This window comes from Vigna umbellata, chromosome 5, assembly GCF_029865625.1.
Source record: "Vigna umbellata cultivar VRB3 chromosome 5, Vumbellata_1.0, whole genome shotgun sequence".
Lineage (NCBI taxonomy): Eukaryota > Viridiplantae > Streptophyta > Magnoliopsida > Fabales > Fabaceae > Vigna > Vigna umbellata.
The window spans coordinates 44,648,468-44,675,881 of record NC_142169.1 but is presented as its reverse complement, the minus strand read 5'-3'; the positions used below and the strand labels follow the sequence as shown (position 1 = coordinate 44,675,881).

Genomic DNA, 27,414 nt, shown 5'->3' with positions numbered 1-27,414 from the left:
ATTGTATTATTAAAATATATCAAACATTTCAAAATTTATATTTCTCAAGGATAAAAATATATTATAAAATACATCTAATAAAAAAATTAAATAATCAACATTATTTAAATAGATAAAAAAATATAAAATTAAAATTAAAAAATAAAATACAAAACAAAATTAAATTCCTAAATATATATAACAAACAAAAAAACATATATCAAAATTATATTAAAAAATAAATCTAAAATAAAATTACATAATAAAAAATATTCAAAAAAATATTCGAGGCACTTCAACCCTACCTTAAACATGACTTACATTTTCTATATAATATCATTCCAGATCAATTTCAATAATCAAAACCTATCACAGTCTCAAATCTAGAACGAAACATGCTAAAAACGAATGAGAACGAACAAAAATGAATGACGAGTAACGAATGAGAAAAAATGAAAATAATACACCAACAATCAACACTACCACACGTGATCAACACCACCCAATCTAAACCAAGATCAACTATGTAAAATAAGGGAAAAACGAGAGGCAGAAGAGGTGGAAGAGAAATAAGAAAATGAAGACAATGGACGAAACAATGAAGAGCCAACAAGGAGGCGAGAAAGAGTGAAAGTGGGGATGTAGGGTTTCATAATTTAAATTGAAAGACAGGTCAAGATTCTATTATGCATAAGGGCAAAAGGGAAATTACAAAACAATAGAGGTGCAGGAGGAAAATGTGGAGGTGCATGAGGAGAAGAGCTCTTTTACAGCTCATATAATCTTTTTTCCGTGTCACTCTATCTCTGCGAGCAGAATGCTTTAACCTGAAAAAATCCACCTTTCTCTCTCCTTCTTCCCCCTTACATCCCACAACGTTTTCGCTGTCACCAAACTTCAGCATCTTCCACACTGGTGAGTTTCCATTGGCCACTCCTTCTCATTTTCCGCTTTTGCTGTTAATTTCTGCAGTTTTATTCTGAAAATGAAAAACAACAAAAAAGAGTGATAGCCATTTTTTCTGTGTTTGGACTTTCAAATTAATACTGCTTTCATTTCTGTTCAACAACGAGGTTCATGTACCTGCTGGTTTCAATACTTCATTACCTGTTTCTGAGATTTTTTTTCTCAGACAAATTATATATCCTAACCATTTCCGTTAAAGAAAATATGTATATTTTTACATAAGTTAACATTAAGTTGTATAAAACTTATTTCTAGAAGTTATTTTATATAATTTTCAAACTTTTATTTTAATTTTTTATGTAAGTTAGTGTCAATTTTAATTAATAAAGATTTTTTTTAAATTTTTTACTTGTTCAAATTTATTTTCAGAATAAGCCTAAACAACCGGTCTTAATGAATAGTCAAACATTTAAAAGCTCTTTTTATTTTATATCACAAGCATTATATTATCTTTTTTAAAACGCGTATTGAAATTTTCTTCATGAATAATTAAATTCATTAATTATAAAAAATAATATTTTCTCATATTTTAAGAAGTGAACCAGAAGAGTATTTTAAACGTGATAAGAATATTAATTTTTTCATGATTATTTTACTTTTTAGGGCAATGAGTTTGAGATATGGTAGTGTGAGTTTTGTTGCTTTAGTGCTTTTGCCACTCGTGGCGTCTGCAGCTTCAGTTGTGAAGAACCTTCCTGGTTATGAGGGCAACCTTCCTTTCAAGCTTGAAACTGGGTGAGTCGTGTTTCTTCTTTTCATTCAGTGATTGCTTAGTTATATTTCTCCTTCGTAATAATTTTTTATTCAAATATTCCGTTTAATTTTTATTTATATTTTTTCAAATTGACGGATACCTAACCACAAATATTTTAAGGGAGCGGCCCCTCAACATTTCATTATTTATTAAATATCTACCTAACGTAAATAATATGATATTTTTAATTTAAAGTATGAAATAATTTAGAATAAATTAACTTAAAATTAAACATATTAACATTTTCTGTATTTTAAAAATATCATTTCTTCATCTTTGTATTATGTTACATATTTCACATCATCATAGAATATTCGTTATGCTTCCCTATATTTTTCGACTGAGAAACGTAAAACAAATACCCACGGAATAAAAATGATATACTTAAACATTGATAATGATATCAATTGGGGTCCATGCTCCTTGTGGTACTCCAAAATTTTCCTACCACAAAATATTAATTAATGAAACTGCCAAAATTTTACTAAATAGAAATGTCTTAAAATTATTATTTAAGGGAAACTTGTTACATCTAAAAAAAACTTGAGACAAATTGAACTGTTTGTTACAAAAAGAAAAGCTAAATGGCTTAAATTTGTATGCGGGTCTTAGCCATCCATGATGGAGATCCACAAAGTTTTGTCGTTACTCTTTTCTAATTTTACATTTGAATTGTTGTAGGTTAGTTGAAAATATACTACATTCATTTAGAAAGTGCTTCGAGTAATTATTGAAACACCCAAAAGTTCTCTCTCTCTCTCTCTCTCTCTCTCTCTCTCTCTCTCTCTCTCTCTCTCTAGTTCTCTCTCTCTCTCTCTCTCTCTCTCTCTCTATATATATATATATATATATATATATATATATATATATATATATATAAGCTTGTTATTAACAAATAAAAAACAATTCAATTTCATTAAAACACAATAAACAAAAATTATAAAGACCACAATAATTTATACATAAAAAGATATTCAATTATTAGAAGATCTTCTTATGAAAGATTTGTACTAAGTATATTCCATCAAAAATCAACCTTGATCCAAACCAATACATAAGAAAACATAAAAATAATGAATTAATATAAGTTTATTGTAACTTATGTTCATACATTTATACTATTTTATACATGTAATAGTATGTAAAAACTTTTTTTTAGCTTCTCATTGTTTGGTATCTTATTCTATGTATCTTAGATCATTAGTGGGAATCTTTGTTAAAAGATAAATGTCAATACTTAATACATAAAATAAACAATAATTTACATATGATATCATATATGTAATCATAAAGTCATATAAATTTTATCAACTGTCTCAACAACCATTTTCATGTACCATATAAAATCGTAAATCAATTAAATATACAAACTAAAACTCATTTTGTATTTATAATAAACATTTAAATACAATTCATCAAAAAAATTGCCTTGATTGAAAAATTCTTGATTTGAGCAAAATTTGAATAGAACTAGAGTTGAATTGCAATGTTGTTTTCATTTGATAAGAAAAAAAAAATCACATGGACAAAAATAAGGTCGAAATCAAGAATGAGATGTAGTGTTATTTTTGTTTGAGAAAAATTTCGTCGTTTTAACAAAAATAAGATTGAAAGTTAATTAGGCTTAAGTTTCTATTTTGTTTTCATTTGAGTAAAAATCTTCCACTTCAGCAAAAATATAAGAAAAAATCAACCTCAAGTAAGAACTTACTTAAAATCTAGGGATTTATAAAAAAATATCCAAAATAACCAACAGTATAAGCTTAATTAAGTTGAAATGATCGCTTTTCTTAATTAATTTCATTAAGATTAGTAAAAACAAGTCAAGAAAATTAAGGAAACATTTTTTTTAAATAAACATGAACTTATTCTATTTAAAAGATTTGATCTGCAAGAATTGTTCTTTATGAGGTCAATATTTGTGATCAAATCAAAGAAAAGAAATATGGAAAAAGAAAATTACGAGATGATTGCTAGAAGGGAATGGAGAAAGAGAAAAAAAAAGGAAATGAAAAAGAGACTGTGTATGGAGCTTCACAATTATGATTCAAACTTTAATAAAAAAAATGTATAATTTGATGTAAATTGATACCAACCATTATAAAAGTATACAAATTAATCTTGATATTTTGAATAGCTTTGTTTTCACAAATTAGGTAGGAAAAGACAATTTTATATGTACATAAGTGAAAAAAATTAGTATATTTGATTCAAGTGTGTGTATATATATATATATATTAAATTTTAATTAATTATTATTGTTGCATTCTTAGATACATCGGAGTGGGAGAGGAGGGAGTAAATATATTTCACTTATTTGTTGAATCTCAAAGAAACCCCTTCATTGATCCAGTGCTACTATGGTTAGTTGGAGGTCCAGGTTGTTCTGCACTATCAGCGTTCTTTTTTGAAAATGGTAAGTAATCTTTACATTATAAATTATTTCATTTCTTTAAATATAATCCTCAATTAGAAGCTTATAAACATGTTATTGAAAAAAGAATAAATAAAATTCAACTCACTAGAAGAATTACATTTTAAAAGAGACAAAATTCCTACCTAATTCTTTAAAATTTCTGTACCAGCCGTAATACCCTAATTTGTAATGGGAATAAAAATAGCCACAAATATAGGTGTGTCAAATAATAAATTTTTTTAACCTAGTTTAATTTTTCCTGCATGCATTTAGTAACGGAAGCACTTTGTAAAGTTACGTTGTTATATTGTGTAATTGCGAAAAAACAAGAAAAAAAAACAACAAATGGTTAAATTGTATTTTAATTATTTTTTAAAATCTTTTATAAATATTATTTAATAATGAATACTCAAATGATATTTTTCTATGACAAGAATTAGTTGATTTTTGCATCTCAAAACAGACATGATATGGAACTTTGTAACTTATTTATTTGTCTAAAGTGTTTTGAATATGTATTCTCACAATACCTCTCATTTTTCAGTTAGTGTAAATTATAATAAAATATAATGTAAAGAAATAAGGAGAAAGAAAAATATATAAGATATTTTATATAGGTTTAATCAACCATACATTACATTCAATTCTTAATTAATAAATTGAGTTTTATTAATTACACTAATGTTATGAAATGATATGAAGTATAGAAGGAGTATATTTTTAGATTCATGCCCACTTTTGACCAACCCTTTAAATACGGTTTAGATTCATAGTCATTTTTAACTAATTTTTTAAATATTATTTGGACTTGAAATCATTTCTGATTAATCCTTTTCAAGTATTATTTTAATTCAAACCAACTCATCTTAAACTTTAATATATATTAAATCGATATGACTTTTGACCTAAGCTAAATAGTTAAGCCTTTAATTCTAATCATATTCTTAGAGTGAACTTTCCTTAGGATCTTGGGGGCATAATAGAACAAACATGAATATGTTTTTCTGTAATACAATGTTAGCTTAAATCTATATTATTTGAATATATCTATACTTTATCAAACAAAAATGATAACATCTCACCATTTCTGTTAATTAATTATTATAACATTTTTCATTGTCAAACAAAATAAGTTTATTGATTTTTTTTACACAAAAATAAGTGTCACTCAAAATAAAAATAAAATATTATCAACTATGAATACAGTTGTTTAAAATTATTTAAAGGCAAACATATTCAAAGTGAAGATCCTATGACTTGATTTTCCACTATGTAAATTAAGACATGCTTTGCAATACAAAATTCTTCAAGAACTTAAAAATATCTTTCTAAATTGTAAACTTTATTCGTGTCGATCTGTAATATAATTTGCTACAGGATCATTATAGTAGTCAACAACAATGAAAATAATAAGAGTAAGTCCAAATTCAATCACAATAAATATAATTATTTATAAGAAAAAAATTCATCTTATATAATATTTTCAATCGGCATAACTATTTAATAGATTTATTTAATTCATTCTTTAATTTTCAGAAAATCAAGATTTTAAGTAAATTTAAATTTTGCATTAAAGTCCATTCATACTACTTCTCTTGTGATTAAAAATCTTCCACACAATCTCTTCTGAGAAAATTTTCACATGCGACTTCTCAAATCAAAACCACACAGAATATATGCTTTTATCACGTAAAAATTATAAACTCGTTAATTAAAAAAAATTATACTTAAAATATCAGCTCCTAAAATTCCATTCACAACATAGATTTACCACAACAGATTAATATATATATTAACCACAACATTTGATATATATTAACAGCAACAATTTAATATATATATATATATATATATATATATATATATGTATATATATATATATATATATATATATTAACCACAAAAATTTAATATATATTAGTAACAACATTTTAATATATATATATATATACGTAGTCAACAATGTAAACTTTGGTATCTCAATTAATCTCACATTTCAAAACCCATTAATTATTTATCATCATATAAAAAATATTAAAAATATAAATAAATAAATAATACGTGAAGGAAGCACACCAAATCCATATGAAAAATACATTTCACGAAATATAAACAAAGTATATCTATTATAAAAAAGTTCTAAATAAATATATGGAGGAGGTAAAATATTAAATCACTTATTCCTAGGAATAAAAGCTAAATTAGCTAGTCTATCATAACAGTGATTTTCTTCACAAAAAAACATGATAAACTTTTAACTAAGTCTGCATTAAAAAATGTAAGCACTGGCGTCATATCCCTCTAAAATTCTAAAGAACCACTTGTTGATTCAAGAAATCATGACATACTAAAGAATAATCATTTTTCAGCCAAAGTCTATGAAAGTCCTCTTTCCAATAATGCCTCAAATCAAATCATAAATGACTCTTATAAACTCAACATAAATAGAACTTTGTACATTTAAAAAAGCTAAAAACCTACTCACATATTCACCCCAACTTCCTCTAAAATTACCAACACATGAAGTCAAACTAGGACAACCCCTAGTTGCACCATCACTATTCACCTTAAGCCAATTAGCAGATGAAAATTGTCATATTATGTCCATAAATGTAATCACCCGACTCTCTCAAGTTTGAATATTGAAAATTTTCAGCACCAAAAAATCAAAGACATTATTACTCATATGCTTCTTAGATTTATTCCCACATACTCACTAACACCTTAATTTGAGAAATTGAGAAGAATATGAATTGGATCCTAAAATCTATTATGATTTCTCATCTTCCAAATCATCCAGATAATTAAACAAAAGATTACAAAAGAACTTCATAAACTGAATAAGGAAATCCAAAGAAAAAAAACTACAAATCTTGAAAAAAATTCTTCTACCATTCCCACAATTGTATAGCAACAAAACAAAGAAAGAACAAATGAGAGAAAAATTCAACATTATTACCATAAAAAGAACACAGAATATAAAACTACTCATTTTTTTAATCTCCAAATCAATATAGCTAAATGACTTTCAAAAAACCAAAGTTTTAGCGGGTGACACCTCATCCAACAAAATAAAATTCACCCAATCCACATAATCCATTCCATAAGAGTAAAAATTTGTTTGCAACATTTTTGAGAAAGCACACTAGTATCATCCAAAATCCAATTAGGTACATCTTTATCCTTATTAACCATTAAAGAAGAAAAATCACATAAACTAGCAATAAAAGAAGAAAAGTTATAATGAATAAATGCCCAAGTTGAACTAACAACAAACTATAACCTCACTCTATCAAAATAAGGAATTCTAACCAACTTAGATATGAAAATGTCAAAACACCAATGGTCATTCAAAAATTAATACAAACGCCATTACTTAGTGTCTAAAAATATGCTCGAGAACAATATCATATGTTAGATCCTTAGACTTAAGAACATATATTTTGATACTTAGACTCAAGAAGTCGAATACACATGAGTTCATTCCAAGTCATTTTTCCATAAGCAAACTCTCAAGCTAAACATGACATATAAACTTTTCTCCAACTGAATATTAGTAACCTACAAATCACCATTCACCTTAGACTCACACAAGATAGACCATTTAATAGCGAGCAATCATTGTTTCTATGTATCCCGAGTCTAAACAAAATTTTAAATCCATTGTTCCACCTCAAGAAAATGCTTAATAGGTCATTTGTAAACTTGGAAGCTATAAAATAATAAGGCCAACAATTACCGAATTTACTAGCTTTATTAATATTCTTCCCATCATACTAAATAAATTTCTTTTCCAAGAAGCAAGCTTATTACAAATATTATAATCAAAGGTTGAAAAAACCACTTAGTCTCCACAAAAATTGGCACACCCAAATATGTAGAAGGAAGAGATCCTTGATTATAAAAGAGAAACTTCTTGAGATGTTTAACAAAAGAAGTTGAAGCATAAAAAATATAAGAGTGACTTTTAGCATACTTACCACTAACTAGAGAAACTGTCATACTCATGTAAGAAAGATTTTGCAGAGTTTTAGTATCTTCTTTACAGAAAACAAATATATCATCATTAACATAGAGTGTGATAATAGAATTGTATCTCTTTAGGACCAATCATGGAAAACATAACCTTGTTAATTATAACCATTTTATTTATAAACAAGAAGAAGCACCCAATATTAAGATAGTTAAATTTTCAGACTTAAAATGTTATTAACTTTGAATTTGAATTAGATTATCCATTCTTTATATTTGTTCTCACTCAACTTTTAATCGAAACATGAATTTTTATCCTTAATTATGTCATAAAAAATGAACTAATTTTCGAACTAAGTTTTTGAAAACAGTATTTTTACAGTTCGTTTATTAATTTAAAGTTGTAATTAACAATATTGTCAATTAGACGAAATACTACAACTGTGTCAAAGTTTTTCAATACATTCAACTCTCTTATTATATATTTCACCTATTTTCACAACGTATATAAACTAGTTAGGATTTAAATCCATAATATTATTAGGTCTTTATATAAGATTGAAAGTAAATATAGCAAATTTTTATTGATATTTTATTAAATTAGACGTGATAGTAACTTTTATGTCATTTATCTGCCTTTACTTTTTTTATTTATTTCCATCCACTTTAGTTTTCTCTTTGTTGGAAATTTCAGATATATATATATATATATATATATATATATATATATATATATATATGAAATGGAAAATAATAACAAGAAAATGTTTTTAATTTGGATTGGATGGTATGTTTGTGGATTGACGGTTGCAGGGCCTTTAATAATGAATGGTGATAACGGTGGAAACCTTCCAACACTTGAGTTGAACCCATATGGGTGGTCACAGACATTGAATATGCTATACATAGATATGCCAGTAGGTACAGGATTTTCATACTCAGAAACCCAACAAGGCTATTACAGTAATGACACGTTATGGGTTGACCATACTTATGAATTTCTACAAAAGGTCAAGAAGCATTCTTTGGACCGAATTTGGCATTTAACACATGATTTTTCTTCTTTTGTAACAAGTTTCATTCATTATGAATTCCTGCAGTGGTTTATTGATCATCCAAAGTTTAACTCAAATCCATTCTACATTGGTGGTGGTTCATATTCAGGATTAACTACAGGACCTCTTGTTCAAAAGGTGTATGAAGGTAACTACAACACAACAAACAAACCACTAATTTGATAATAAAACCTAAATTTGGCCTTATAGCCTTGTAAATGTTGATTTGTGGCTAAGATTTTCTTAAATATGCTTCCTCCAAGGGCAGGTTATAAAGCAAGACACAAGCCACTCATCAACATCAAAGTACAAAAGGATACAAATAAGCCTTGTCGACAGTATTTTTTTCTTTCTTTTTTGCTATGTTCTGTTTTACAATATGCAACTGACTAATCTATCAATTTTGTCATAATCAGGGGTATGTAATTGCGAGCCCAGCTGTTGACCCATTTCTAGAACAAAACATGAGAGTTGTATATGCATACCAAAGGAGTCTTATATCCGAAGTACTCTACAAGGTTATTTCTCATCATTGTTTTGTTATACACTTCATAAAAGAAAAAACATTAAATAAGAATTGAATCACCTAAGTTTAACTCCAACGAGGAAGAGATTAAATAAATGTGACATAAACTCAACTCAAATTGATAACATTTTCAACTCAAAATCTTTAGACAATGGATTTATAGATTGTAGCACAATAAGGTCTTATCTATAGGGATTTAGTAAAATATTGATCTAAAATCTATTTGAATTTGCAATGGAATACTGATTTAGATTAACATGTTTAAACATAAAATATTTGATGATTAAAGTGAAATGATGTTGATAAGAGTATTGGGATTGAACTTTATTAATTTTTCTCTAGTGTACCGCTATTAATTTTTCATAGAACAAGTTCATTACTCAATGTTCCTAAAAGTACTAAGGTAATTATAAATCAATTCCTTGACTTTAGAACCTAAAGACATCATACATCAGACTTAGTGTGGTTCCTCATCCCTTATTGAATGACTCATCGCATTAAGAACATGACTCTATCTTCAACTAAAAGTAGTTAGATCTATTCTTAGCATCTAACAACATTAGATGATCTTATTGGATCTCAACTTAAATTAATTTTCCAACTCAATTCAAGTTGATGAAGTAAGATGAGTGATTAGTTCATAAAAAAAAATGCAAATAAAATCACTAACACTGAATAAAGCACTTGAACATATATAGAATTAATAACATTACAGAGAATCAGAAGAGTTTACATTCAATCCCAACACAGAAGAGTCTAGCCGCTCATGATAATAAATCTGAATGTGGAGTTGTTGTCCATTTCTCATGTCTCTCTTAATTGATATTACAAAAAGTGTCTAAAGGAGTTATAGAGACAAGCTAAAAATCAAAATGAAATAGACAATGACTTTTTCTTTTATATAAAAATGACACAACTCTAACTCTTATTATTATGGTGATCAACTTCTAACGTTTCCTCCCTTCAAGGGTTTCTTCTTAGCTTGAGCTTCTACTTTAGTCGTCAGTTAAGAGTTTTTCTTCCTTTGAGGGTTTCCTCCTCAATTTCTCATTTTGTTGCTTGAGGTTTTCTTGTGACTCAATGCTAGTATTGTTGCTAAACTACAAATGTTATTTTTGAATTTTTTCAAAATATTATCTGGTGCTCAACATTATATTTGGGGCTCATCTGCAATACTCTTTAATTCTTTGAAAATTCCTACAAAATTACCACAAATTCATTAATTTCTTAATTTTTATTTTCTCTTGCAATTCTAAGCTAAAAAGGCTTGGTTTACTCAATATTATATCAAATTTATGCATTATAAGTGTCAAAAACCACTAGTGTAGCATAGGGTTTTGAAATCGATTATTTTCGATATTGAACTTTGATTTTTGAACCGAAATTTATCAAGGCGGGGTGAAAAAAATGGGTCTTTTGGCTTTAATTCTGAATCAAAACATAAACTTCGACATTAAGCTTCGATTGTCTCTAAAATTGAAACCCAAAAAAATAAAAAATTATAAAAAAAATAAATAAAGGAACATACTTCTAGATTTGAAATGTGGTATTTAAAAAAAATTATTCATTAACTCCCACACTATATCAAACAAAATGGAAAATTAAACTAAAATATAATACTACCAAATGAACCAAAAACAAGTAACATAGATAAAAATTGAGGACTAGTACTGAAATATAGATTTCCATGCAATTCACAACCTTTTACGGTACATATACAAAAAGAACATAGGCAAATGATGGACAAATAAACAAAGATAACGAACTTGAATAATGACAAAGACCTTTGTAAACGTGACGATGAAAACCTGAAATGAAGGAACTCCTCAATGAAGAAAGTTAACAATAGAGAGAAATAAGAGAGAAAGCAAGAAGAGAAACGAGAGAAAAGAGCAAACCTGAAAAGAAGGTTTCACAACAACAACGCAATGTTGTGGCACAAAAGTAACTTTTGTAAAAATTTAACCCTAGACAAAAGAATAAGTTTTGGTTCTTTATAAAATCGAAACTTATAGTTATGCACATATTTACAAAAATGTTATTGAGTGATATATTTTAAAATATTTGCACAATTATAGGTTAGTATAAAATTTGGTTGTTTTAGAACCGAAACCTATAATTGTGCAAATAATTTCAAAATTTCATTGTGTTTTGAAAGGTTTTTCTTTTCTTGAAGCCAAAGCCTATTAGGCAATTTCAAATGCATTTTCTACACTAGTAAACATATGTTAAAATAAGTAAATTAGACACTTATCATGGTGGATCTTTTTTCTTATACAATGTTATTCTTTCTCATTTCTTCTTAACCTGAAACTTAGACTCACATTTGGATTTTTAAAAATCTTTTACTCAAAACTAAATCCTTATTCAAGGTAAAACTTAGATTCATACTTAAATTCTTAACATACCTACGTTAATATTATGAAATCTTATTTATTTTAAAGAGTATCGATTAATTGATAATTAATAATTTAAATATCAATTAAAAACTTGTTTTTGTTTGGTTAATAAGAGTCTATGTTGGAAGTTACAAGTAGAGAATTTGATTGTATTTTAGATTCTAAATTACCAAGAAAATATTCATTAATTTTAGAGGGTGATTACCAGAATAAATTGGAAAGTCCGTCACCTGAGTGAAAATACGAACGTTAAAGCTACAAAGCTGAAGAAATTGTGGATGCTTAACGACATTGAAAATTCTGTGAAGTGTGACGGTAAATGATTTCAAATCTTCGCAAATTAAAACACTCATAACCACAAAGTCTTCACAATTCTTTGTTTCAGTTTGAGAATATACGAGACTTTCTCCTCAACACTTTTCCTTTAAATCAATGTACTCCTTAGATGATTTGGGAAGATTGATGAAAGAAAGTAAATCCACAATGGCAACAATTCTTTTTTCACTCAATAGTTCTTTTTTCAATCACAATTCTTTCTCTCAGTTCCTTTTGGATGCAACAATGAGAAAAATTATTACATTCCTCTAAAAAATAATATTACATCTAAAGTCAAATTAAAAAATAAAATATCCTTACTAAATTATCCTAATTGTTGCAATGTTAGAGATCTGTTAATTTATGATAGTTCCGGAGTAAAAGTTTATACATGAACAAAACCTTCCTTAATGTTATTGTCGTATTAATTTGTGGCAATTTCTAAGTTGTAATTGCCAATTTGGGATGAAAAAAAAAGTATAATTTTAAAGAGATTATTAATTTATTGTGGTTTAATTTTATATAGTTGTGTTTATTTGTTCTGATTTAAGGTTTAGGTCACTTTAAATCCGTGTGTATTTTTCCCTTGTTAGGTCATAGTTGTTTTGTATTTATAAAGACCCAGATCATGACCCCCCGAATCGGTCATTGCCTGATCTGTTTTATCATAACGTATACTAAACATAATTATTCTTTTATTTGTACAAGTAGATATATTAAATAAAGTTATACATTTGAGTATGATTAAGTATGAGATTTGACTTTTTCTCTTTTAATGAGGTAGCCAGATTAATATATACATGTGTTATCTCTATGTTCTTTTACACATTTTCTTTAAATTACTCAAATATTTTCAGTTGATTTAGTATTTTATTTTAAAATTTATAAAACTATATTTTATTATTATTTGATATTCAAAGAATATGTTGAATTCTTCATAATATTATATTTTATATTACTTTAATTTTAACTTTTTGAAAATAAAAACAAAATAAACAAACTCAGTTGTCTCATCTCATCCTGGTTCTCATCACTTTTACGTGTCACCTAACATCCTATTTACTTGAAAAATTTGTGCAGTCTATGAAAGAAAACTGTAACGGTGATTATATAAACATTGATCCACAAAACACAAAGTGTGTCTCAGATTATGAAGCTTATTCTGAGGTCAGTATTAATTCTTCACTTTTAGATATATGTATGCATTTGTTTGGTTTACTCATATATAACATTCATTTTTCTGAAGTTAAAATAAATGTATACATAAATTAAATTATAAAATTACTTTCTATTTGTTCCATTTTTCTGCTTAACATGCATAACAGTATTCGATACTGGATTGATTTGCAGCTAGTTCGTTACATAAATGAACAACAAATCATGGAACCTCTTTGTGCTACCACGCCTGGTTTGAAACGACAAATGCTACAAGAACTTCAAGATCCTCCTACATTTTGGTGTAGAGTTGAGTATATTCTTCTCTCTTTAAACTTGTGTTTGGCTAAAGGAATTACATTATTCTTTTCATTTTTTTTATATCATGTTCTTTATTAAGGTTAAAAAATTATTTAAAATTACAAATTGACAGATTTCACATTAGTTAGAAATAAAAAAATTAAATATCATATAAAAAAAAACTATAAATATATTATCTTAAAGTTTTGATAAGTTCTATAGATTCTATAATCGTAACTATGTGAGCATGAATAATTACATGCCCCAATCCTAATATTAATAATAAAAAATTGGTAAAATAAAAGTTGAAAGGCAAACCAAAGACATTAGAAATATCTCTAGAATAACTTTAGGAAATGCAACGAAGAACATCTCCTACCAAATAATACTTATAACGATTAGCTAAACTGTAAGGACAACCATTTCCTTTTCTCAATTATATGTAAGAAAATAAATGAATAATGAGTGAAGAATTTCTCAACCTATAAATGTATTCTTCACAGGTAAACCTAATTCACATGTCAATCGATTTGGATTGATTTTAGATTACAATGTTTAATTCAATATAAAAAAGTTATCAATTCAATCTAACTTGAAGTTATATATGAACTGTGTTTAGAGCTATTATCATATCTTTGTCGACAAATGGGCAAACGATGAAAATGTGAGGAAGGCCCTTCATGTAAGAGAGGTAATATGCTGCATTGAATGGTTTAATATTTAATTATATTTTTAAGGGTTACTTAATGAAATTAATTAATCAAAGTTGTTAGCTATATATACAAGTAATTCAGCAATTACTGCTTTTTCAACAGGGAACTAAAGAGGAATTCCTGAGATGCAACAGGACAATGGCATACGCCCAAACTTTGAAAAGCTCAGTACAATATTATCGGAATCTCACAAACGCCAACCTTGAAGCTCTCGTTTACTGGTAATTAACATTTACTTAACTTCCACACCAAAATTCTTTTGATTAAATTAAAATGTGTTTTTTGGTTCGTTTCTCTCTCTCTCTCTCTCATTTTTCATTTTTAATGAGTTTTGTTTAAACAATTTTTTAAAAGCGAAATATATATATATATCTCTGTAAACTAAACTTAACTTATAAATAAACTAAGAATACTCTATTAGAGAAATTAATACAAGAAAAATTCTAGAAATTAATTATACCCGAAAGATTTTGTTAAGTTTTTTTCAAAATGTTTGTGAAAAAATTATAAAAATAAAGTATTAAGTACTAATTGTGTTGGATTATGATTAATTGCAGTGGTGATCTTGATATGAGTATTCCACATCTGGGTACACAACATTGGATCAATTCGTTCAACATGACCATACGTGACAAATGGCGTGCATGGTTTGTCGACGGTCAAGTTGCCGGGTAAGTAGTTTATAGTTATCATTATATTTATTTGCACTAATACATATTCTAGTTTAAAAATTAGTCTTCAATCTTTTCTTTCTCCACTTATAATACTCAAATGAAAAGTGATATGTGTTATCTTTTATAAGACTCAATTTATAATATCTCGTATTTTAAGCTAAAATATTGCATTAAGGAAGAGAGAAATTATATTAGCAAACAATTTCAAGAGTGTTTTGAAAATGGTAATAAATAGATTTTGAATGCTCAAAAGAATTGTTACTTGTTCAACAATAGGCTTTCATTAAGAACCGAAACATATGATTGAATATGCTTCGGTTAGCAAAAAAAAAACCAGTGTCTATTCTCCTACTTCTGATTTCTAATAATTTTGGGTAGTGGTCATATATAGGTTTCGGTTGTATTAAGAACCAATGCATATAATTCAATTATAGGCTTTGGTTCAAAACCAGTGCCTAGTCCCTTATTTTTTGACTTTAAATATTTTTGAATCTTTTTGAACTTCGATTGTCTTACCAACTGAAGTTTATTCTTGAAGTATAAGCTTTGATTCCGAACAGAAGCCTTAACCCCCCTCCTCCCCTCCTCCCCTCCCTTTTTCTACTTCACTTGGATATGCTTCGATTTTAGAATTAGAGTACTACGTCGAAAAAAATCAAAGTCATAACCTTTTATTGTATTAGTGTATGATATATGATAAAAGAATTGAGTGAGTACTTTCTATGGTTAGAGCTTGTATTATAGGCTTCTTGGACCCTTGAATTAGATTACGAAAAAAATATAGTTTTAGTTGCTTGAAAAAAATTCAAGTACTTGGAATCTTTTATAATATAGTTAGTTATTTTCAAGTTCTTTAGTAAGAAAAAAATATAGAATATCTTTAATTACTTATTTAGTTATGAATATCTTAGGTTGTCTCAAAATATCTCTAGATCCAAGTATTTTGGGTTGGGTACTCAAATCGGGTAATTACTCAAGTCCCTTAAGTTCAAAAGTAAAAAGCACAATACAAGTTATTTGTGTTGTTGGATGAACGAGTTTTATTGATATATGAGGTTCAACATAAGCAATTTAGTTTTAAGACTACATTTTTGCAATATATAACTTGGTAGTTTGAAACCTAAAGACCAAGGTCTAGGCTTTATGACCTTCTATAATACCAAAGAATAAGGTCAATACTTTGTGACCGAGTTCAAGGTCGAGATTTTATGACCTTGGTAATACCGAGTTATTATTCGCCTATTAAAGTCATTATGACATGTCTACTCAAGGTAATAATCTCTTTCTACATTTGATGTGAATCTCATTTGTACAAGAACTAATTTAGGATCTTTAGGGTTAAGACTTGTAGGAAATTTGGAAAATTAATGAGAAGTGGATTGGAAAGTGGCTGAAATTTCAGGTTTGACTATATTTAAAAATAATTGATATCTTGAGTTGTAGGACTCTAATTGAGGTGATTCCGAAACGAGGTGAGATTTCTCGTTCTAAACTTCAATTTAGGTTAAAAAATCACTCAGTTTGGCTGAGTAGATAGAGAAATATGACCACGAGATAAATCTGGGCATAATTTAGTTTTTGAATTCAGGTGAAGAATGGGCAATATGTGAATATGAAAGGTGAAAGGAAATAATCACTCTTTCCAAGGAAGACAACACACTAAAGATGAGAAAGTTTTTTAATACAGTCAAGGGGTTCTTGAACCACTCAAGAACTTAGGAGAATCATTGTCATTAAAATAAAAATGATAAACTCTAATTGTTTGAATAAAACTCAAAATTTTCTCATTTATAAAAATGTTTCAGCTTATATACAATCTTTAGCCTTCAGAATTACAATAGATTCATTAATTGCAATTACATCTCACTTAAACTAATAATGATCTCACTTAAGTTAATAATTATGCACTTAAATTAATAATGATCTCACTACTTAATGACTGATTGTGACTCAAATGGTGGCAATCAAAAGTCACCCAAAAGCCATAAAACTCACCATGTCACTTACAAAGCTACCCATCCACACTCTTGGTATTGTAACATCTCATTCATAGACTAAATTTAGTGTAGCCAAAAATAAATTTGCTAGTCACTTCAAATAAGAAAGTGTTAGCTTCAATAGTTGAAATTATGACAATTCCATTTCATTAAAAACCATGTCACCTTATTCTTCTATTAATAAGGAGTTTTACCCTTAAATAATTTGTTTTGAAAATTTTACGGTTTTTGACACATAGCCCTAGGGACACAATAGTCCATCCATGCTTTTTAGAGGTTCATATAAGGAATCCATGCTTTTCACAGTGGAGTCCACATACCAAGGCATGCATGGCTACCACTAGGTGCATGTTAGGAATTTTATCAATAGAAATAGCAAATTAGTTCATATATTGTTCGAGTGACTCATTATCTCCGTGAATAATGTGTTAAAGAGACGTTGAAAAGACAGTCACAGAATTACGATTGACAAGTCAAGTTATGAACATAGCACAAAAAGTATTGAAGGAGTGAATAGAGTTTTTACGGAGGGAATAATACCACTTAATAACTTGTCCCTCAAGAGTAGTAGGGAAAAGTTGAAAATGTACTCCCAAATCCTAAAAAATAACTCAATCTGGGTTAAATAATCTTTTACATGGGAATATGTATGGATCGGTCAACCCATTGTACTTATCAATATTGATGGTAATATACTATTTAGGAATTCAGCCTCATCACCTCTAGCGTGGAGGGATGGAACCTTGCAAGGTTGGCTCACATGGCCTCAATTAACAGAGGCATTCGAATGACATTGAAGGACATTTGTAGGTTGCATACTTGAGAATCTCTATATTTTAATAATCTTAGAGATTGATTGGAGGAAGCCCCATGTTGGCTCTCTTGACATGTTGTTGACTTAAGTTCGAGGTTCTCAATCAATTCAATTGTCTTCTTGTTGATGTTTATCTAAGAGGTTTGGATGAAATTCTACAATTTGTTCAAAATCGTGTCTCGCTAGAGTGTATCAACAAGACTCTACAACTCTTTCAAAATCATGCCTTGTTAAGTGTATCAACAAGACTCTACGACTCGTTCAAAGTTTTGTGTTGGTGGGGGAGAGGCCTTCCATTAGGTGGAGAATCTTGGTTTGGATGAATTCTTGCTTCGCTTCCTTGATCATGCCTTAATGTTAGGCCCATACAAGACTCTACAATTTGTTTGAAATGTTAAGTTTGTCTTGACGGCTTCGATTTTGACTATTGGATAAAGCGTTCCTTATCAAATGTGACAAGTTTGTAATGAAGAGCTTGAAGCTTTTCACGGTGAGTTTGAAGCTAATCAAGGTAAGCTTGAAGCTTGTCTCAGTGTTAGTTTTGTAAGAGTTCCATATCTTTGTCAAACCTAACTTTAATACTAGATATCACATTTTGGATGTTCTTCTCATTTTTTTTATATGAGTGACTCTGTGTGAGTTTGATAGAATCAACAATGGTAAGATCCATCTCAAGGTAGTATGATGATGTTGATGCATGTGTTTTATTGCTAGTAAGTATCATATGTGTTGTGGTTGAGGAATAGTTTTTAAGTAGGAATTAAATGTTCTTATCGAGAATGGATAAAATGCTTCTATGGTGAAAAGATGAGGCTATCAATAGTCGAACTTATAACTATGATAAGAAAGAATAGGGTTCTCCAAACAAATTGATGAAAGATCTATTTGTAGAAAAGTCTCCAATGTTAAAGTCAATAAGAGTTTAGAGTATGGCATATGATAATATAGTAAGTAATGGAAAATAATTGAGTGACTACTTCATGTGGTGATAACTTCTATTTGTGGACTTCTTAGGCCCTTGAATAATCATGAAAGAAATTTAATTACCTGAAATAAATTTAATTACATATAATCTTTTATAAGATAATTAATTATTAATATATCATTTGGTAACACAAAACATAGAATACCTTTAGTTATGTTCTTACAAGACCGAATATACCTTGTAAAGACCTTCTCCCACTTTTACGTGTACTTCAAGCTACAACTTCACACCTTCAAGTTGGGAGTCCTAGGTACTTGTCTCTCCAAAGCTGAAAGGGGTGTGCCTATAGAAGATTTTCTAGCGCTTAAGTGAGTCAAGTGCATCAAACAATATTAAATGCAATTAGTCTTGAACGTAATTAATTTACCTCGTGCACTCGGTTATTTATACTATGTTTATAGACTTTTACTTGGATGTGCCTGAACTACATAGCTAATTATATTAATTAATTTTTCCTAATATTATGCTATTATGTTTTAGCATTTGCCTTAACCTAATCTCATTTTTCTAATGTTAAAGACGTGGTTAATATAATTTTCCTATGACCAAATATACTTAGGTCGAGTACATCTCAACTCAAGTGGTCGAGATATTCCTAAACATATATTATACAAGTTACTTATTTAATTTTGAATGTCTATAAATAATCAAAAGTATATTGAGATTTGAGTATCTTAGGATACTTTCAAATTAGATACTATAATTTATATATATATATATATATATATATATATATGAGTATAAAATAATAGGTTTGAAGAAAATAAAAGGAATAATCAATATAGAATTGGCTTGAAATTAATAAAGAGAAAAAATAGAAAGAGAAGGAAAATAATTTGAAAGAAAGAAAAAGAAAGAGTAGGAAATGAGTAAAAAAGAAAGGAGAAAAAATTAGAAAGAAATAAGAATGTTTTCTTTTGATATTAATATTTGATAATATTATTTATTTTTTTTAAGAAATTTTTATTATTTTATAAAAATTAATTAATAGATATTGGAAAACAGGAACGAACATAGATAAAAGTCTATACTCATTACTTATCGAAGATGAAAATGAAACAACTTTTTTATATTCTTCGAGTTTAGGATGAAAAGGAAATGTTTTTTCTTTTGAAAAGATGAATATGAAACAGTGAAACTCGTCTTCTTCTATCTTATTTAGAATTCATAATCTATTTAGGATTTTTAAATAATTGTTTTAAAAGTTATATAATAATGATAATAATTTATAGCACTGTATAGTTAGATAATAGTATAAATATACTAAACATTTTTAAACAACCCTTTTTAGTTTTAAGTTTTTCATTCCATGCATTTTTTACTCTGGATGAGTTATTTAACCTTTTAAGAGTTTTCTAAAAAGAAAAAATAAATGCAGTTGATTCAACTTCTCTTTTTAATGACAAGTCCCAGCAAATGCTGATTTAAGAACCAAATAAATAAAATGATAAATAATTTGGATGCCCACTTATAGAGTGTGAAAAAGTAATAAAAAAAAATCCCTTACAAGTACATAATTGTATAATTATATTAAAACATTTGGGATGTTATAACTCATTTATAAAGTATATACTTATATTGTTCCTTATTTACATTATACATTTACTATTTTTTTTATCAAAAGCAAAAAACATAACACTTGTCATATGTATTCAATATCTTTCATGGTTGTCAAACAAGAATCTAAAAAAGAAATCTGTCCAGTGCTAATTTTGATAGAAAATACAATTTGAATATTGAGATAAAATTTATTAAAAAACCATTGGTTATTCTATATCATTATATAAAGGAATACAAATTTTACAACTTGAATATTGAGATAAGATTTATATAAAAATCTTTATTCTATAGTATTATATAAAGAGGTACAAATTTTATAACTGATTTTAATGTCAGTTTTAATTATACAATTTTATTTTTTATTGATTTAAAATAAGTTATCATTTAATAAAATAAAAATATAATCCTATAATATTTTTAACCACAAAAAATTACACAACTCTTTAACTTAAACATAACAAAACAATAGAATTCCTTATTTTATTTTTACAAAATTATTAATATTCTTTACATATAAAATTACATATGGAAACGCATACATTCATGCTAGTATCTCTTAAGAAGTTTAAGCAATATAAAACAGCAATGGTAAAATGATTATACGCGTAAAACAAAAATAATTAATATAAATATTATTACAATTTTATTTTTATTTGTAATTTCTCTAATAATTAATTGGGTACATTTGGCTCTCATTCTGTACATTTTTTTAAAATGAGAAACTATATATTTGCCATCATATTATTAATTGCATGTTCCTTTAAATATTCACAGGTACACAGAACTGTATAAAATGAAAGAAGATCACTTCTTTACATATGTAATCGTGAAGGCAAGTAAACCTAAGTTTTAGGATTTATTAATTATTTCAATTAATTAGTTATCATGTTTTGGTAATATATTAATTAATTAGAAATTTCTCTTCAGAATTTTGATGATGTGCATTGTCATTCCAATCTAATGCAGGGTGCTGGACACGTGGCTCAAACATTTAAACCCAAGGAAGTTTATAATTTGATCAATAGATGGTTTTCATTTTCTCTTATCTAAGATTATGCTTCAACTTGATGGATTTCTATGAACCCGGTTTTTTTCTCTCAGTATCTCTATGAAATCATAATTTTATCTATTTATAATTTATTAGGTTGAGAAACTTCAAGTCTACGTAGACTTGAAGTGTTCTTGATGAGAAAGACAATGTCCAATGCATATTTTCAGAGTCATCTTCTTTAATTTTGCGCACGTTGCTTTCTTCCAAGACAATTGACCTTTTTTCAAAACTTAGTAATCACATAGTATAGTACGTTTCTCAGAGGACACGTGTAATTGTATTTAATCTTTACTATTTTTTCCATACAAATTAAAATTGAAAGTTTAAAGATTTAAAAATGAAAATTGAAAAACAAATTAAGAGATTAAAAACCAAATCATGAGATAGAAAATAGATCATTGTGAACAATTAACAATTCTACCAATAGACTAAATCGATTATATGAATTAAATCTCAATGTCATTCAATCCAATTTGTATTTATTTATCAAGATTCAATCAATTTTTAATTTGAATTATAATTTTATAAATTTAAATTGATATCAAGAAGGATTGCAAGAAGGATTGGTACAAGAGCTGACTTTGTATATATTGTTTGATATTTGATTTTGTGAATTGATCTTTGGATATTTAGTTCTCTATTATCCAATATGAAAAATAAAACTAAAGAGAAAAGGAGGAAACTAAAATCCTAAAAATTGTGCAATTGATTTTTTTTATCTTTATTTTGGATATATAGAATAAGCCTTTAAAATAGGCTTTAAACCTAAATCCAAACGTAAGCAATTTTGAAGAATTATAGATATAATTAATTCTTGAAAGCCAATAAAAAATGTGTAAAGCTTGTTGAAAGCAGATGATAGAAACCACATTAGATGAAAGCCTTAGGGAGTTGTTTAATTATGTTTTGATGGTAATAAAATCTACATAATAATGAAGATATATACATTAATGTGTCTAACATATTTTAGTCTCTGAAAAAGTTTTTTATGTTGTTAAACTTTTGTTTAGAAAATGATATGCAAGGAATAAATGAAGAGAACATTTTATCATCTAACATAGATCATATAATAAGTGATGAGAGCATATTATGCTGTCACTTAATTTTTAATTTTGGATTCTTAGTTGGTTTTTTACTTTAAAACAATATTTTAATTATGATTTGTTATAATTGAGTTTATTAACCACGCGATAGAAAAATATGTTAAAAATAATTTTTTTATTATATAAATATTCTTTGAATATTTTGAGGTGTGTACTATACGGACAGAAGACTGACGAGAGACGATCACAGACAATAGACGGTAGAAAGACGACCGACCATATAGACGAAGGTGTTGATAGGCGATGTAGGCGCATTTAAGGACATTAATGGGTAATTAATGTGAGTAATTATCGTATCATAAGGATATATTATTTGGGATACATTATTAATTTTTTATGTGAACGGTTTCTTTTATTAATATTTTATTATTAAATAACGTTTTCTTGGTAAGACGAAACAGTTGAACTGGAACTAGAGAAGAAGAAAGAGTAGATACAGTTCTCACAGTTAACTGAACTGAAACTGTTATAAGTTCAGTTTTTAAAAACTAAACCATAAAATAGTATACTGAAACTTTTAGTAAAAGTGGATCAGTTTTTTTAAGTATAATATAGTACAATTAACTATAGTACTGTACAAATCAGTTATTTTTGCCTAGGGAAAACGCACATGTATAAAAACCAAAGTCAACCAATCAAAGATAATAAAAAAAAACATGACATACAACAAACAAACATAGGTTTCGACGTACCCCTAAAAAAGCAAGAATAAATCTGCATTTATCAACAATAGAAAAGAACAAAAGGTAAACTTGCGCTCGTTACAAGCTTTACTTTTTTAATTATTTTTATTAATTTTATACTAATATAATTTTGAAATAATTATGAATTATAAAAATATATCAAATATAACTTTTAATAGTATCAAAAAAATTTATTTTAAATTTACTAAATAGAAAGAAGGAAAAAAATTCAGCTCACAACGAGCTAACTGCCAACTGGAAACGAAAATAATAATGACAAGCTGACATTGAGAAATTAAAATCTAAAGATTTAATTTCTGTTCACGTTCCAGTTGACTAAATTACATTGAGGAAAGTTCCCTATTTTGTTCTCCTTTCTTATTAATTAAAGAAAGGTTTAATGTCTCGGTAGGTCCCTATTTTTGGCGTGAATCTCAAATAGGTCCTTTTTCTTTTCGGCGTCTCAATTGGATCCTTTTTTGTGTAAAATTGCAGCAATTAGGGGTCTGCCGTCAAATTCAACAAACAGCCGTTTAAATTTGGCCTACGTGGTATGGTGAGTGTATTCATTATCTGACGTGACATAGTTTGAGCTTAATACGTGGCATGTTGAGGCCTTCTGTGGTTCATCTTCTTCTCCTTCTCCCCCTCTCTCTGCAACACCCCACTTTCCATCACATTTTAATGTCCACCAAGTCCCTACACTTGAATTGATTTTTCACTCTTCAGTTTTAGAGTTCAGCCTTTTCCAAGTTCCAACCAGACAGAAAGACGAAATGTGAAAGCACTCTTCACGATGCCCAAGGCGCCACCGCCACTAATCTACTATCTCTCGGAGCACCCCTCCATCGTGGGGTTCCGGTGGAGCCATGCCCAATCATGGGGCGCCACGTGGTCCTTCCTCTTCTATTCCATCGCCACCTACCTCATCCTCTCGCTCTTGCTCCACCTCTCGCTTGTTCTTTTCCGCCGCCACCGTCCCATCCCCATCGGCCCCCTTGCGGCACTTCACAGCCTCTCCATGTCCCTCACCTCCGTCACCATCTTCGCCGGAATCTTAATATCTACCGCCGCCGAGATCCGTGACACCCGGTGGTTCTGGCAGCGGTCCAAAACCCCACTGGAGTGGCTCCTCTGCTTTCCTCTGGGAACCCGCCCCTCATGGATGTCATGAACTTCAACTCATTTTGTCCTCCAACAGTTTCACTGTAGTTATGGGGTAAAAGAGGATTCCCAGACAACATATCTACATAGGGCCCTGAAGAAAACGCTTGGTTTGAATACATTGTAAAATTTATAACTCAAATTCAAATGTGCCTGTTTCTGGTCTCTTCACAACTGAGTCAGCTACTCATCTCCTTTGAGGTTTAGGTTCAAGAAAGCAGTAGTGATGCCGAGCTGAATATATAATGCTACCTCTGCTACAAGATTGAACCAACGATGATGATGTTGAAAAAACAAAAACTCATCACTATACAGAACCTAAATTGAATTAAAATAATCCAAAAGGGGAAACAAGTTAATGAGTGAAAAATCGAAACCTTTGAAGCATAATTTAAACTTTTGCACTCAACAGTAGCTTTTGGATAGTAATTTATACTTTTAATGATGAAAAGTGAAAACCCCACCACCCCTTTTGTTAGAAGAAGAGTTTATGGGCAGGAGAAGTAGCATCTAGCATGATGAAGCAGAAACAGTAAAGACAGATGATCTGAAGTGTGTTGTGAAAACCTGGATCTCGTTTCTTGGTGGGTTAAAAGACAAACCCAAAAATCTTAGTTTGAAAGACAGATGATTAACAAAAAGGGATTCAGAGAAGCGGGGTATTGCAGAGAGAGGGGGAGAAGGAGAAGAAGATGAACCACAGAAGGTCTCAACATGCCACGTCACTCTTGGTTCTGCCACGTATTAAGCTCAAACTATGCCACGTCAGATAATGAATACACTCACCATACCACGTAGGCCAAATTTAAACGGCCGTTTGTTGAATTTGACGGTAGACTCCTAATTGCTGCAATTTTACACAAAAAAGGACCCAATTGAGACGCCGAAAAGAAAAATGACCTATTTGAGATTCACGCCAAAAATAGGGACCTACCGAGACATTAAACCTTAAAGAAAATTTTCAGAAAAAATAATGCTTTTAACTACTTTTGTGAGACCCTGAAAATTCCTCTGTAAATTTCCTGTCACATCACCATTAATGCACCTTCAATCCATGCTTATCTCCTTTTAAAACCCATTTTCAAATCTGATAAACTCTCTGACATGCACTGAAACCACGCCCATCATTCTCTGAAAACGCACATGGCTTCACATGCACACACGCCACGTGTTGCAGAAGAAGCTTCCAGTTCAGAATTTAGTGGGCACGTGTCAGCTTGGGGTACGTTCGCTCAAACGAACGTGAATTTCACAAAACTGGATTTCCTAGAATTCTCTCTCTTACCTGCATCACTCATCTTCTTCCTCACGAAACACACCCATTCATTTTCTCCAACTTCTCTCTAGAACTTCCAAGCTTCTCTCTACTGTAACCTCTCATTTTATTCTCCAAATTCCATTTCAGAACCATAGAAACGTTTCCAGAGACGTGGACGTTAGTTCGGACCGAACAGAATTAGATCTTAAGCTGGTAAGTTCTTTTCTCCAGTAGCTCTTCTATTAGGGTTTCATTCGAAACCATGTTCTCGGTTCATGCATGGACTGTATCTGAAAATTTTCTGGTTTTGATGTTTAGATCAAGTGAGAGTGTTGAGTGAAATTGAGGGTAGAAAGCTGTAAGAGACGAACCCAACTTTTGCATTAGGGCGTACACTGCTAACCGGGTAAGGGAAGCTTATATGTTTAATTTATACTGCATGTTGTATGATCTGAGTTGTATGTATGAAGTTTGAGCTGTTATGAACGTTCTCTGATATCGGATATGATTTATGGGTTGTTGAACTGTATGTTGGTTTGATACGTATGAATGATGGATGTATACTGTAATGTATGAGTTATTAATATGTTGATGGTTGAATGTGAATTAATCTGGAAATTTGTTAAGTTTGAGAAATCTGAAACTGAAATCATCCCCTATGATAATTAACGCTCGTCACTGTACGGTCTTATACCGTTCGGTTTCCCTGCAAAGGCTTAGAATTGAATTCTTTCATTTGGGAAGAATTCGGTGTGAGAACGAGCGTCCTTATTGAGTTACTATGTTTGAGTGTTCGGCTCAACGTAGAGTTGTCGTACGTCTTAAATTAAACAATGCTGAAATGAGAACGTTCGGCCTTATGTCGAGCGTTCGTCTTTGATAGCGTTCGACCTTAAGTCGAGCGTTCGTCTTTGATAGCGTTCGGCCTTATGTCGAGCGTTCGTCCTTAAATGCGTTCGGCCTTATGTCGAGCGTTCGTCCTAAAATAGCGCTCGGTCTTATAACGAGCGTTCGTTCTAAATTGCGCAATGTCTCAGACCAAGCGTTCGTTCTAATTGAATAATCATTTGATAAAACAGCGTTCGTCCAAAGTATTAAATATTCAATTTTCTTTACGTTCGTTCAATTCCTGGCAGTGGTTTTCATATGCAAGTCTCTTCAAAAATAATTCTAAGTGTTCTTGATCCTCCATTGTGCATTAAATCTGGTGCGAGTTTTTATCCCAAATATTTTTCTAAGTACCAGTACACTTCAAAGTTGAGTCAGTTCATTTAATTAGTCAAACAGAAAGTACGTTCGTTATATATTTTTACTGATTATCCAGTAACTTCATTTGGACGTTCGTCCTCACCCTTCATTGGACTGAACGTTCGTCATTTTTGACTCCTGAACCTAATGATGTGAAAGATGATGAAATATGATAAATTAAAGTGTGAACACTATGAGAACTGAATTTATGATGTTGGATTTTGGACGAGCGTTCCAGGGAGGAACGTCTCATATATATATATATTGAAAGATTGAATTGGTAAAGTATGACTATGGTTAGCTAATGCTGGCTTGGTCCATCCTGAT

General features: G+C 29.2%; 1 protein-coding gene and 1 pseudogene across 3 annotated transcripts; both read left to right on the top strand.

The window, feature by feature from the left end:
• The first annotated feature begins 737 nt into the window (after positions 1-737).
• Positions 738-21,822, top strand: LOC124847364 (serine carboxypeptidase-like 2). Of its 3 annotated transcripts, XM_047324844.2 has the most exons (14): positions 738-894; positions 1,549-1,680; positions 3,973-4,115; positions 8,901-9,097; positions 9,188-9,290; positions 9,411-9,448; positions 9,559-9,660; positions 13,463-13,549; positions 13,733-13,846; positions 14,457-14,528; positions 14,653-14,771; positions 15,108-15,221; positions 21,355-21,412; positions 21,547-21,822. In XM_047324844.2, the coding sequence occupies exons 2-14, from the start codon at positions 1,553-1,555 to the stop codon at positions 21,628-21,630; spliced, it is 1,359 nt and encodes a 452-aa protein (XP_047180800.2). In that variant the 5' UTR covers positions 738-894; positions 1,549-1,552; the 3' UTR covers positions 21,631-21,822. The 3 variants fall into 3 exon arrangements, with proteins under 3 accessions (XP_047180800.2, XP_047180802.2, XP_087971676.1); XM_047324846.2 differs by lacking the exon at positions 3,973-4,115; XM_088115550.1 differs by lacking the exon at positions 14,457-14,528.
• Positions 21,823-24,213: 2,391 nt separating this feature from the next.
• On the top strand, positions 24,214-24,591 carry LOC148198453 (fatty acid elongase 3-like pseudogene; annotated as a pseudogene).
• Positions 24,592-27,414: the final 2,823 nt, after the last annotated feature.

Coding starts and splice junctions, on each gene's coding strand:
- LOC124847364 (XM_047324844.2), top strand. CDS start 1,553: ATGAGTTTGAGATATGGTAGTGTGAGTTTTGTTGCTTTAGTGCTTTTG. Junction 13,847..14,456: donor CTCCTACATTTTGGTGTAGA/GTTGAGTATATT, acceptor AACTGTGTTTAG/AGCTATTATCATATCTTTGT. Junction 14,529..14,652: donor AGGCCCTTCATGTAAGAGAG/GTAATATGCTGC, acceptor CTTTTTCAACAG/GGAACTAAAGAGGAATTCCT.